Source organism: Hypanus sabinus, chromosome 27 (genome assembly GCF_030144855.1).
Source record: "Hypanus sabinus isolate sHypSab1 chromosome 27, sHypSab1.hap1, whole genome shotgun sequence".
Taxonomy (NCBI): domain Eukaryota; kingdom Metazoa; phylum Chordata; class Chondrichthyes; order Myliobatiformes; family Dasyatidae; genus Hypanus; species Hypanus sabinus.
Genome location: NC_082732.1, coordinates 26,244,563 through 26,259,312, shown reverse-complemented (window position 1 = coordinate 26,259,312; position 14,750 = coordinate 26,244,563). Strand labels below are relative to the sequence as shown.

Below are 14,750 nucleotides of genomic sequence, written 5' to 3'. Positions count from 1 at the left end.
CACTGAGATGCAGTTGGTGAGTATGCTCTCAATGGTACAGCGGTAAAAGTCCGTCAGTATCCTGGGACAGAGGTGAGCTTTCTTGATGCTCTGCAGGAAATAAAGGTGCAGTTGCACCTTTTTGATCAGGATGGAGGAGTTCAGGGACCAGGTGAAATCGTCGGAAATGTGGACTCCAAGGAATTTTTGAAGCTTGATACACACGCCACTATAGCTCCGTTGATGTAGATGGGGACGTGAGTGTGGCTCCTAGCATGCCTGAAGTCCACAATAATCTCCTTGGTCTTCTGGGTGTTAAGAGCCAGGTTGTGGTGACATTGTTGTTACTTAACATTCCTCTGAAATGGCGCAGCAAGCTAGTTAGTTGTTTCAAACTGCTGCAAATACCTAGAATCAAATCTGCCAACCTAACAGCACTACTGAGATCTGACAATGTTTCATTGCCTCCTTCTCAAGGATTGTAAGAGAAGAACAATAACTGCTTTTCTTACCAACAACACCTTTGTTTAGTGATTTTAAAAAAATGAAGTGAGGTAGACAAAGTGAAACAGCTTATTTTTAAACATGTCATATTCAACCAAAAAAATTATTATTCTTAATCTTTCTCTAGAGGGAACAGATGAACGAGATCATGTCCACAGGAGCGCTGAAGCTGAAGGCTGCAGTTTTATCATGCAGTTAGTTTCTCATTTCTGGAGACTCCATGCATCCAAGCCTAAGAATGCATTCCTGGCTCCTGCTTGCCTACCTGGTAATTGTACTTCTATGTTTTAGCTAAATATCTTAAATAAAAAGGCAAAGTATATTCATGCTTGATAAAATATAATAGATGAAAAATTACGACTAGAGCCAGTGTTCTCAGAGATCCCAGTTACTTCTGGAGCCTTAGTGAACAAAGCATTATTTTGCAATGATAGGTTACAACGTTATGTATTTGCCCATAAATTGTAATGTGCACGTGGCATCTTTGATGTTATTTTAAGTTCATTATTGAGAGTGTATGGAACTTGTTTTCCATACTTATTAACTAGGAAGACCTATATATTAGGGATGGATTGAAATGGTGTCAGCTTTTAATGTTACTTAAGTATATCTGCATGTATGGTACTGCTGCACTTATTTGGCTTGCTTTTCAAATATTGAGAGGTTTGCTCAATGGTAAAAATGATTGTTGAAGCATATTTCACAGTTTTCATTTCCCTTTTTAGGTCTGACTCACATTGAGGCAACAGTGAATGCTTTGATTGACATTATTCATGGTTATTGCACTTGTGAACTGGACTACATAAATGCTGCTGCAAAAGTTTACATGCAGATGCTGCTGTGTCCTGTAAGTACCTTTATTTAATGGAAGGTAATGGTTGTTTATTTAATCATAATTAGTGAAGTTGGTAGCAATGTTTTCTGAGAAGTAAGCACTTTATTCAGATTAAATTTAAGTTTCAGCTGTGTGCTTTTATTAGACAACTCTGAAATGGTACATGCTCGTTACAGTTTTTGCTAGTTATCAGAGAAATGGAGCTCAGTCAGTCTTTTGGTGAATGCAATCTGTTACATATCCCATAACTGGATAACTTACCAGCAAAGACAGAGAGGTCCGTTGAAGTCTGATGTCACTATTTTCAAACGTTTTTATTTATAAAGGGACACAAAAGTAAGGTTAATACATACATTCAGATAGTGCACATCGTCAACACTCAATCTAAAGCGCGGGTATAGTAATAATCATCATTAAGAAGTGAGCTCTACGGTTGTCTAGGGGTTAATAGATTGTCCGTTGGAAATATAAAAGTCACTCAGAAGGCTGCAGGCCTCAGCCCTTTGAAAATTGCTGGGTTTCACGTGGGGCGACCAAGAGAGAGAGAGATTGGGGAGAAGAGAAAGAACTTGCCGAGTCTTGATGAGGCTTCTGTGAAATCGGGGTGTTGGGGGGAAGCGTTGGTTTCCTCTCCCCGATGTTAGTTAAAAGCAGTTTTCTGTGATTCCAGCCACAAATTCCAATCCCGGAATATAACGCACGTGGCTTCCTTTAGAATGGCTTCCCGCTGCTGCGGGATCACTCGCTCGTGTCTTCTTGGTGCGTCTGAGGGGGCTGTCCCCCTGAGACTCTCCTTTATACTTCCTCACGGAGTCGCAGGTGTCAATCAGGTTGGGATGATGCAATCTCTCTCTCAACCAGCCCACCTTGCCCGAGGGCTTTTCACGTGGTCTCCATGAGACAATAGTCGCTGTCGTCTTATTCTTTATCCCGGGTGGGACGTGCAATTTGGCACATTTTTCTCTCTCTCTCTCTCTCTCTCTCTCTCTCTCCTACTGGGTCTACTGACCCCCCCCCCCCCCTTCGACAGGTGCTCTTGCGATTCTCACAAAGGAGGGGGCTGGGATCATAACACCTCCCCTCTTAAAACGTTTTTACCAGCGGTTAAAACGGAGTGGTACACAGTCTTACAGGAGTTTTGAATCTAACACAATACACAAGTTTTTCTTTTCACAAAATACTACCGTTATACATTCAAGTCAGTATCTAAATAGTTAACAATTACAGTGTCCCTTTCTTTAATATCTTAACACTGCGAACCGTACATCAGACTTCAATTCAATAACCACCTATTTATTTTTTTTCTTAAGCAACAAAACTAAGGAGGTGTGACCTTAGCTTAGGTGCATTTACAAAAGTTTACGCGAATACTAATCGTTTGTCGTTTAACTTAACCGGCAGGTCTCCAAAGGGCTGTCTTTATTATTCACAGGCTTTGGCGCAAACCCGTTCAACCTGCTTGGCTGTCTAACAATGGCATCCCCATCAACCGTCGCCTCTTTTTCGGCGAGCCCCCCCGTGGGGAACTTGAGTAGTTTTGCGTGGTGAACTCCCGCTCGCCCCGTTCATCGGGGTTATTTTAGCAACACCATGCCCCAGACTTAGACCATCTCCACCCAATTCTTTGATTTCACCCAGGTGGCTGGCCCTTTTATCAGTCCCCTTCAGGCTATTGGTGTTTGATTCTAACTCTTCGCTCGAGTAGCATGTCGAAGGCAGCCTCTTCACACCCCATCCTGGCATAACAATGGAGTGGGGGGCCCCGCTATCCCCCTGCTCACTCTGTGAGCGATCTGCCAGGTTCAAGATTTCTTCCTTCGATTTGGAAACTACAGACTTCCTGTTTCCTTCAACAACAATCCTCATCCCCCCATTCTTAAATTCTGCGTTAACTTTGAACCCACCTTCGAGTACAAACACCGGGGAACTCACACTTCCCCCGGTTACCAAGGTTAACCCTTTTTCCACTGAACCAAGTCTATCTGACCCACAAGGACAGATACCCCGTTCCCCTGAATCAGATACCTCAGACTTCTTCTGAGCTCCGTTACCAGGTTCAGCACCATGTGCATCCCTATCTCGGACACACTCAAACGGGACATTTGCCTCTTCCAGGCTTTCAACACCCGTACCTTTTTCAAATTCGAACTTCCCCCGATTCTCCCAGTTACTCTCTGGGCAGCTCCCACCCGGGGAAGGTGCAACCCTGCGAGCTGAAACAACTTCCTTGGCCCTTTCAGCAGACTCCTTCGAGGCAAGGATACCCTTTCCATCTAGGACTGCCCTCACCTCATTATTGGGAACACCTTTAGAACTCTCAAGTTCTTCAAACAATTCTGCCAAACCAGACAGATCATCCATGTCCAATTCGGGACCTTTTAACAGCTTTATCTGTTTCTCATCTTTATTTCCTACCTTTAGGACCTTTCTCTTCGCTAAGGGCAGATCTATCTCCTCTCCCTTACCCCCTTTCACTTTACTACTCTTCGTCTTACCACCCTCTAAACCCTCATGGCACAGGGTCATCAAAGACGTCTCGGCCAAATCAAAACTGGCCAGATTTAAACTGCTCTCGCTCACAGCTCTCTCTCTCGACAGGCTGCGAGTGACCGCGCCGGCGAGATGGTCCTTGTGCGCTAGGGGCGGGGCCACCACACTCGCCGGTCGCCAGGTCGGCAGCATGGCTGACCAAACCTCACCCCCTGCTAAGTCGTTCCCCAGCAGGATGTCCACGTCAGCTCTCGGGAATTCTGAGGGCACCCCTATTTCAACTGATCCATACACCAGCTCACAATCCAGAATGACCTTATATAAGGGCATTATTTCTATCCGTTTATTTATTCCTTCCACCTTTACCATGCCCGTTTCCCGACCAAATTCTAGTACCTTATGGCTAACCAGGGATAGTTCAGCACCCGTATCCCTCCAGATTCGTACGGGAACTGGTGTGTCTCCCTCCGTCACAGACACGGTTCCGTGTGACAGACAACTCCCAGAGCCTTCTCGTACTCTGTCTACCCTCGGCTCTCTGGTCGATTTGCTGATTACCACGGCACACCTGATAGGGACTGCGGCTCTCCCTCTTCCTATCTCCTTTCTCGGAGCAGAGCATCGAGATGCAATGTGCCCCTCCTTTCCACAATTAAAACAGGTTAAACCCGGAACCCTCTGGCCGTCTTGCCTTTCCCCCTCAACCTTACCGCTAGCTCCCGGTGCAACCTCTGCCTCACTCGTCGGACTTTCTCGATCGTTCCCACGGTCTCTCTGGGGACCTTTATTCGAGGAAGTCTTTGTCTTGTGGGTTAGGACATATTCGTCCGCAAACCTAGCAAATTCTGACATGGACTTATCCGGCTTCTCATTCAAATACATCCGGATCTCCTCCGGAACACAACTTTTAAATTCCTTGATCAAAAGTAACTCCCTGAGACGCCCATAATCCTCATTCACCCTTTCCGCGGTGCACCAACGGTCCAAGAGCACCCCCTTTTCATGGGCTAGCTCAGTATACGTTTGATTCCACCCTTTCCTTAAATTTCTAAACTTTTGTCTATAGGCCTCAGGTACCAATTCGTAAGTCCGGAGAATGGCCTTCTTTACCTCATCATAATTCTCCGCTCCTCCCTCCTCCAGGGACAAAGCCGCATATGCTCGTTGGGCCTTCCCCTTTAACACACTTTGTAACAACGCCACCCACTGCTCTTTTGGCCACTTCTGATTTACTGCCACCTTTTCAGAAAGCAAGAAATAACTATCGACATCTGTCTCCTCGAACGGGGGCACCAATCTCAACTCCCTACTAACATTAAACAGTTCTGCTTGGTCTAACCCTTGATCTCTTTGCTCGTTCTTCATCTTCTCAATTTCCCGGTCATGTTGCCTCTGTTTCTCTTTCTCGGCCCGTTCCTTCTCTTTCTCAGCCCTTTCCTTCTCTTTCTCGGCCCATTCCTTCTCTTTCTCTTCTGCTTCTACCTTCTTTAGGTGAATTTCATGCTGTCTTTGCCTTTCTCTCTCTCTCTGCCGCTTCCAGCTCTTTTAACTTAATTTCAGGTTCCAACTTTAATTTCTCCACTTCTAACTGAACCGTCCCACTTGATGGTACCTTTTCAGAGATATCTCCCAATACCTCAGCTTCAAACACCTTCTTCCCAATGTAATACTGGGTTATGGCCCTTCGTACCTCCTGCTTTTTCATGGACGACCTCACTTCTGTGAGGTTCAACCCCTTCGCTAAATTTAACAAGTCTGATTTGGTGGCCGCCTCTAGCGCCCCCACCGTCAGGTTTTCCATAAATTCACCCACGTCCACCTTTGCTGGTTTCCCGTCTGGCTACCCGCGTAACCAGATTCAAGTTTTGGATTACAAGCCCGATTCACTGGCCTCCCAATTTGGTGTCAAATCCCGAGACGAGAAACCCCAAGTTGTTACGTATCCCGTAACTGGATAACTTACCAGCAAAGATAGAGAGGTCCGTTGAAGTCTGATGTCACTATTTTCAAACATTTTTATTTATAAAGGGACACAAAAGTAAGGTTAATACATACATTCAGATAGTGCACATCGTCAACACTCAATCTAAAGCGCGGGTATAGTAATAATCATCATTAAGAAGTGAGCTCTACGGTTGTCTAGGGGTTAATAGATTGTCCATTGGAAATATAAAAGTCACTCAGAAGGCTGCAGGCCTCAGCCCTTTGATAATTGCTGGGTTTCACGTGGGGCGACCAGAGAGAGAGAGATTGGGGAGAAGAGAAAGAACTTGCCAAGTCTTGATGAGGCTTCCGTGAAATCGGGGGGGGAGCGTTGGTTTCCTCTCCCCGATGTTAGTTAAAAGTGGTTTTCTGTGATTCCAGCCACAAATTCCAATCCCGGAATCTAACGCACGTGGCTTCCTTCAGAATGTCTTCCAGCTGCTGCGGGATCACTCGCTCGTGTCTTCTTGGTGTGTCTGAGGGGGCTGTCCCCCTGAGACTCTCCTTTATACTTCCTCACGGAGTCGCAGGTGTCAATCAGGTTGGGATGATGCAATCTCTCTCTCAACCAGCCCACCTTGCCCGAGGGCTTTTCACGTGGTCTCCATGAGACAATAGTCGCTGTTGTCTTATTCTGTATCCCGGGTGGGACGTGCAATTTGGTACATTTCTCTCTCTCTCTCTCTCTCTCTCTCCTACTGGGTCTACTGACCCCCCCCCCCCCCTTCAACAGGTGCTCTTGCGATTCTCACAAAGGAGGGGGCTGGGATCATAACACAATCAATGTTCTGTATCCATTCAATCTAAATTGTTCTCTTTCAGGATCACTCTGTGAGTTTTGCTTGCAAGCAGGCACTGATACGTGTATTGAGACCACGGAGCAAACGCAGGCATGTCACACTACCATCCCCACCCCGCAGCAACACCCCAATGGGTAAGAAACGAGATCTGAATGACCACGTGCAAATGCAGTCTAATGATGTGCCTTGTATTGTCTAGTTAACAGAAATATTGTGTTTCACAAAACCTCTTCAAACATTCACCTGAATTGGTTGAAAACCTGAAATGGTTAAAAAGCAGGTATAATTATCACTTAAATGACCAAAAAATTATCCATTTGTGACATTCAGGAGTGCCTTTTCACCTCTCCAAAAAAAAAATTGTATATTTTCTGCATTCCTTGTTGCTACATTATACTTTGAATCTGTTTCTGCAAATGCTGAATAAAATTCCAGCATGCATTGCAGAAATAAGTTCAGGATAGCATATACCAAGCTCCCAGCACTTGTCAATGTGTATGTTTTTAGCAGAACACTAGATACTCTGTTGTACTCTATTTCCAATGAGCTTCTGTGTTAATACCATAACATTGGCCTTTTCAATTCTCCTATCTCTGCAATATTGCTGTAAGACCTGACTTTGTACTGAAGTTTATACTAAATAAAGTGACACTTCGTAGTTAATGTCTGCAGTACACCAGTAGATAGTAAGAAATATTTCAGTGTCTGCAACGATCTTCATTTGTGTGTAGGTGATAAAGATGACGATGATGATGATGATGCTGACGATAAAATGCAAACATCAGGAATGCCAGGCAGTGAAAATATACGTCAAGAAAGTCAGGAACAAAGTGAAGTGGATCATGGAGACTTTGAAATGGTGGTAGGCATCTCAAAAAGATAAATAATGTTTCTTTACTGACTGAAAGCTGAGTTAAAATTAATAATACTTTTCAGAATAGAGACTTTTCCATGATCTAATCTCTCTTATTACTGGTATGTTCTCCCCGCGACCGCATGGGTTTCTTCTGGCTGCTCTGTCTTCCTCCCACACCTCAAAGGCGTATGGTCAGTGTTAGTAAGTCATGGGAGCGCCATGTTGCCGCTGGAAGTGTGGTGACACTTGTGCACTGCCCCCAGCACACTGCTTGCTGATGTGATTTGATGCAAACTATACATTTCACTGTATGTTTTGATGTACTTGTGACAAATAAAGCTAATCTTTGAATGTTTTTTCTTTTTCATAAAATCACAAAAATCTTGACGTTTTAGTAACATTGAATTAAATCTCCATCTATAAATTGATTCCTCTTTATCTGTCATTATCATTGTCATTAGCAAAGGAGAATGATCTGACAATATTCTTGCTTTATATTCCACATTTTTCACTCTATCTTGAATATTTGTTGATAATAGGAAAAAATCTATCCTTGAATATGTTTTATGTCTATTTGAATAAAATGAGTAATCTCTTTCTTTTGGATTAATTCTTCTCCGTATATCAATCAAATTTAAATCTTTCATCAATGATAGAGTTAATTTTGCTACTTTTGATTTTGTAATAGCCTTTGTTGATCTATCTAAAATTGGATCTAAACAAAAATTAAAATCTCCACCTATTAATATTTTATCATGTGCATTAGCCAAATTCAAAAAAACCTCATATAAATTTTACATCATTTTCATTTGGTGCATAAATATTCATAAGAGTCCATAGTTCTGAAAAAATTTGACAATGTATAATTAAATATCTTCCTGCCGAATCAATTAATACATTTTGTATTTTAATTGGTAAATTTTTATTAACCAAAATTGCAACTCCTCTTGCCTTTGAGTTAAACGAAGCTGCAAATAACATTTCCAACCCAGTTTCTTTTTAATTTCTGATGTTCTATATCCGTTAAATGAGTTTCTTGTAAGAAAGCTATATCTATTTTCATTTTTTTAATATATGTTAAAATTCTTTTTCTTTTTATTGGTCTATTAAGCCCATTAACATTAAAACTTAAAAAATTCAATAAATTAGTCATTATTTTTATTTATGTTACTCCAATCTATAATAATACCTAATCTTTCAACTTTCGTTGTATCCTGGGAAATCTTTTTAAAAGTCTCCATGTTGCTATGTGTGTCCCCACCAATCATCCAGGCAAAAGAATAGAAAAAAAATAGAAAATAGAGAAAAAAACAAAATACCCCCCTACTAATGTTGTGAAAGAAAAAAAACACAACATTACCCCCCTCTATTGTACGGGTCATGGCAATCGCCATGATTACACACGTGAATCCCGTAGTAACCGATTCAAAGCTCCCCAGCCCCCCCGCAACATAAAAAGTATATATAAAAAAAACATACTATTCTCAATTAATATTTCTAAAATTCTACTTTTCTCCCTTATATCGTCCTTAACTGTCCATCAGTTCCATTTGCTTTCTCTGTCTTCGTCTTTAACCATTACATTTAGAAATCTCTACGTTTAATTAACGAAGAGATGGCAGTTTTTGTGCAAACACCTCCGCATCTTGATAATCAGAAAAAAATCTTTTTCCTTCATCCAAAAAAATTATCAGTGTTGCTGGGTGACGCATTAAAAACTTATAACCTTTTTCCCATAAAACATTTTTAGCTGGATTAAATTCTTTCTTTCTCTTCAAAAGGTTATAACTTATATCAGGATAAAAAAAAAACTGGTTTCTCTGCTATCATCAACGGACCTTTTCTTCTTTTAGCACCCTGGGCAGCTGCCCTCAAAATCTTTTCTTTATCCTGGTATCTTAAACATCTTATCAAAATTGATCGCGGATTTTGATCATCTTGAGATCTTGGTCTTAAGGCTCTGTGCACCCTTTAAATCTCAAATAAAGTTTCTTCTCCCATTTCCAATTTTTCAGGAATCCATTTTTGAAAAAAATTTATTGGGTCTTCTCCTTCGATACCTTCTTTAAGTCCAACAATTTTAATATTGTTGCGTCTACTAAAATTTTCAAGCTTATCAATTTTTCCCACAAGTTGTTTTCTTTCTGATGTCCAGGCATCGTTATCATCTTCCATCTTCTTCATTCTTCCATCCAATTCTTCCATTTTGACGTCCAAATCTGTAATTTTCTTTTCCATTTTTTCCTGTTTCTTTGTCATTTTATCAAACATAGCCTCCATATTTGTTATTTTGTCTTTAATTACTTTTTGGTTACTTTTAATTACTTTTAATGCATTTAATTTATGCATTATTTGCCTCAGAGTCTTTTTTGTACTTTCAGAGGAACTTTCATCTTCTCCATCTTCGTCTGATTTTTCCAGAGAGTCGGGCTCTCTCTCAGACTCACTTTCACTGTCGGTTTCAGTCGTTGCTGGGATTTGTAGTTCTGGTTGCTCTCTTTTGCGCATGCTCGTTCCTTTACGCTTGCGCAGTTCTCGTTGATCTTTTCCTTTCGAAATGGCCGATGCTGCCGCGGTCTCCTTTTCTGTTTCACCGGTGGTGTGTTGTACCTGAGTCCGCGGTTCTTCAGTAGAAGTAGGCCTTGATTCTGTTCCAACTTGAGCGGTCTTCGCGGTAGCAGTTTTCTTCGTCCTCTGTTTAAGAGGCATAGCTTAAAACAATCCGGAGTAGTTTATAAGTAACCTTAAAAAAGTATTAATTAGTTTTTCTTCACTTAAACATTAATTTATTGACTTTTTTACGGGAGGGCTGGGTTCCAACGTCTCGATCCTACGTCATCACGTGACGTCCCCCAATGTTTTTTCTTTTAAATTACATCAAGTATGCAGCTTTTATATAAAAGTATAATTGATGTGAATGTGGAACTGGATTGTGGCACAACACAGTGAAATTCCATACCTGTAATCCGATCCACTGGTTCTTTAGGCTTAATGTTCTAGATTTCAGTGCACTCTCAAAATAAAAAGAAATACCAGGAACATTATCAGATAAAATTTGACACTGAGCCACATGAGGTTATCAAGTAGAAGTGACTCAGTTTTCATTCAGAGTTTTAGCTGTGTTAGAGGAAGAGAAAGGGGCATATAGGTTCAGAGAAAAAGCTCCAGAGCTTGCAGATGAGTCAGTTGCATAAAATTCTGATATTTTAAAGAGACTATGTAAGTGCAGATTGTTTTGAATTGTAGGAAGATTTGGGGAATTGTTCAGAGCTCTTTTTACTTTAAGCAAGTAGTCTCATCGCTTCATATAGTAGTATTTTGTTAGTGCTGTGCAGCCTGGATTTGGTAGTGTAACTGGGGTCTTATATATTCTAAAGCATTTCTCATGAGTTAAATTCAGTGCTAAGGCAGTGATAGTGGACATCTGGAAACCATGTCACAACATTAGAGTGTTTTTCACCTGATACTCCTCTGATAAAATTTGCTTCTTCCGATCTTTATGACCATGATTGTTCCTTGTTTCCTTTATCACAGTCGGAATCAATGGTTTTAGAGTCGGCTGAAAACGTGACTAATGGGAACCCTTCTCCTCTGGAAGCTCTGCTGGCGGGAGAAGAGGGCTTCCCACCAATGCTGGATATCCCTCCAGACGCTGACGATGAGACCATGGTGGAACTGGCGATCGCACTTAGCCTGCAGCAAGATCAACAAGGTATTGACCCATTTGCAGTAGGAACATAATGGAGTTTGACTAATTTGCAAAGGATTGAATAGGAAAAAGAATGCTTCCTAATCTCAATTTCAGGGAAATAAAAATAATTCCGTTCTTAAAAAGTTACAGTTGTGATAAATTCAAAACAAAAAACAAAATGATGAAAACAGTTTGGCTGCTCTTTTAGCATCTGTGAAGTTAAAGCAAGCAATAAGTATGAGAAGGAACAGTTATACTAATGGTTCAGAATTAGCCAATCTGGATGGAGATTTGTATCGTTACTTTGGTTCACCCCATTTACTGTTCACATTGGCCAGGCTGATAATGACTTTGTAGATCCAATGAATTAAATTCTAGAAAATCATACACCTCACCAATGAATATAGCTATTTTGCTTTTAATGGTTGCTGTTGAAGTTGGCTTTGTAATTGAATATCATTGATTTCCAAAACCAACACACTGAAAACTGTAGACTTGGCAGTATACTATAGACTTGTTAAATCTAAAAGACTCAGCATTTTCTTTTCGCTATTATGCTGATCAAGTATAAGTTTCCTGAATTAGAATTTCTAGCCCTTGTTCTATTGAGTGTAACTTTCTTCCAACGGCCCTGCTGTAAGAATAAGATTACTGAGGTTGAGATTTGTCCTTTCTAGGCAGCAGCAGCAGTGCACTTGGCCTACAGAGCCTGGGGCTATCTGGGCAGGCACCCAGCTCCTCCTCCTTGGATGCAGGGACGCTTTCTGATACCACAGCTTCAGGTAACAAATTGGTCAAATCTAATGCATGTTTATAGAAGAACAAAGTGTCTGCATAAGCTCTGACCTGGATTTTCTTTCCTGGGCTATGATGATGATCAGGGGTAGGGTTTACATTCTGCAGTGGTTATAAATTGTCATTAGAATTTAATAAAACGAAGCAGATCAAATGTACCTGAGCATATTTCAGAAATATTATTAAAGTGCATTAATGATTTTGTAGTGTAAAGTATATTTGAAAATTCTTAGTTGTCGTTTTCCGTACTTGGGAATATTTGATTAGATAAATTTCACTCCTAATAAGAGGGGCCGAGCTTGAGTGTGAATCTTCATTTTCTGTGCTTCTTTTTGCCATCCTACAGCTGGAATATAATCTCCACATGTCCCATGATGAGTGCTGTAGGGTTTTAAAACTGCAGGTTAGGAGAATGATTTTATTTGTCCCAATTGAACAAGTTGCATCTTGGTAAATTGTGGTACTTAAAAAAACAAAACAAAAATCATGTTTAATTAGCCTGATGCATCTGTTTCTTTTTCAATCTTTTTATTATTATTATTATCAACAAAATAAAATTGATACATAGATAATGGGATTACAAACATACACTTTTCAACTGAACATGAAAGAATACATAAGCAATGGTTACAGTATAAATAAGTATTCCCAAATCATGGATGATACAATTTACAAATAAACAAGGCAAACCTAGGTATATCATAATATATATATTAAAAAAGTAAAAGGAAAAAAAATTATGCAAAAAAACTAATCTAATAATCTAATAACTAATAAGGGGGGGGAAGAAAAAAGAGAAAAAGAAAAAATGAAAAAAAAGGGCTGTTTATAATGTCTCACAAAAATACAAAATCATCAGTGTCGTCAACGATTCTCTCAACATATATAAAATCGAAACTGGAAAAACAAATAGGATTGGAACAGGGTCATATTACATCATATGAAAATATTGAATAAATGGTCTCCATATCCTTTCAAATTTAATAGAAGTATCAAATACAACACTTCTAATTTTTTCTAAATTTAGACATAACATAGTTTGAGAAAACCAATGAAATATGGTAGGAGGATTAATTTCTTTCCAATTCAACAAAATAGATCTTTTAGCCATTAAAGTAAGAAATGCAATCATTCGACAAACGGAAGAGGATAAATGGAATGAGTCCATCATTGGTAAACCAAAAATTGCAGTAATAGGATGAGGTTGTAAATCAATGTTGAATACAGTAGAAATAATATCAAAAATGTCTTCTCAATATTTTTTCAAAAGCGGACATGACCAGAACATACGAGTTAAAGACGCTATCTCAGAATGACATCTGTCACAAATAGGATTTATATAGGAATAAAAATGAGCCAATTTATCCTTGGACATATGAGCCCTATGCACAACCTTAAACTGTATTAATGAATGTTTAGCACATATAGATGATGTATTAACTAATTGAAGAATTTTATCCCAATTCTCAATAGGGATAGTAAGGTTAAGTTCTCTTTCCCAAGCATTTTTAATCTTATAGAAGGGCTCTGAACGTATCTTCATAATTATATTGTAAAGTTTTGATATTAGCCCTTTCTGACAAGGATTTAGTTCAAACAAATTCTCCAAAATACCTGAAGACACAAAATTTGGAAAAGTAGGAAGTACAGTATTTAAGAAATTCCTAGTCTGTAAATATCTAAAAAAATGAACTCTAGGCAAATTATATTTATTAGATAATTGTTCAAAAGACATAAAACAATTATCCAAAAATAAATCGGAAAATCGTAGTAATCCTTTAGTCTTCCAAGCTGAATAAGCTTGGTCTATAATAGAAGGATAAAAAAAGCAATTGGATATAATAGGAATATTTAAAACAAACTGAGTTAACCCAAAAAATTTCCGAAATTGAAAGCAGATACATAAAGTATGTTTAACTATCAGGTTGGCAATTCGTTTCGGCAATTTAGAAAGAGCAAAGGGAAGAGAAGTCCCTAAAATAGAACCCAATGCAAATCCTTGTACAGATTTAATTTCCAGATTCACCCAATGAGGGCTAAAAGATATATCCCAATCCCTTAACCAACATAACAAATATCAGATATTAACTGCCCAATAATAAAATCTAAAATTAGGCAATGCCAATCCACCTTCCTTCCTTGCCTTCTGTAAATATATTTTACCTAACCTAGGATTTTTATTCTGCCATATATATGAGGAAATTTTTGAATCAACCTTAGCAAAAAAAGATTTTGGAATAAAAATTGGTACCACTTGAAATATATATTAAAAAATTGGGTAAAATAACCATCTTAATAGCATTAATCCGACCTATCAGAGATAAAGATACTGGTGACCATTTAGTAAACAAACATTTAATCTGATCAATTAAGAGTAAAAAATTAACCTTAAATAAGTCCTTATAGTTTTTTGTGATTTTAATCCCTAAGTAAATAAGAGTCGTTAACTAATTTAAAAGGTAAATTTCCATAAATTGGAACCTATCTATTTAAAGGAAACAATTCACTCTTATTAAGATTTAATTTATACCTGAAAAAATCACTAAATTGAGCCAACAATGATATAACTGCAGGAATGGATTTCTCAGGATCAGAAATAAATAATAATAAATCATCTGCATATAATGATAGCTTATGTATATCTGTCCCACGATTAATGCCAAAAATGTTCTGTGATTCTCTGATAGCAATTGCCAAGGGTTCTAAAGCAATATCAAATAATAATGGACTAAGAGGACAGCCTTGTCTAGTACCCCGAAATAAACGAAAAAAGGCATTCGACTCTATCAAATGCTTTCTCCGCATCTAATGAAATGA

General features: G+C 39.2%; 1 protein-coding gene across 1 annotated transcript in view; it reads left to right on the top strand.

The window, feature by feature from the left end:
* ubr4 (ubiquitin protein ligase E3 component n-recognin 4) overlaps positions 1-14,750 on the top strand; it is a 223,878-nt gene that overhangs the window by 115,672 nt on the left and 93,456 nt on the right. Inside the window, exons 53-58 of the mRNA XM_059952034.1 lie at positions 611-751; positions 1,209-1,330; positions 6,614-6,725; positions 7,323-7,453; positions 10,982-11,159; positions 11,816-11,920. Coding sequence (XP_059808017.1) covers positions 611-751; positions 1,209-1,330; positions 6,614-6,725; positions 7,323-7,453; positions 10,982-11,159; positions 11,816-11,920 — 789 coding nt within the window. The remainder of the gene's footprint in view (positions 1-610; positions 752-1,208; positions 1,331-6,613; positions 6,726-7,322; positions 7,454-10,981; positions 11,160-11,815; positions 11,921-14,750) is intronic.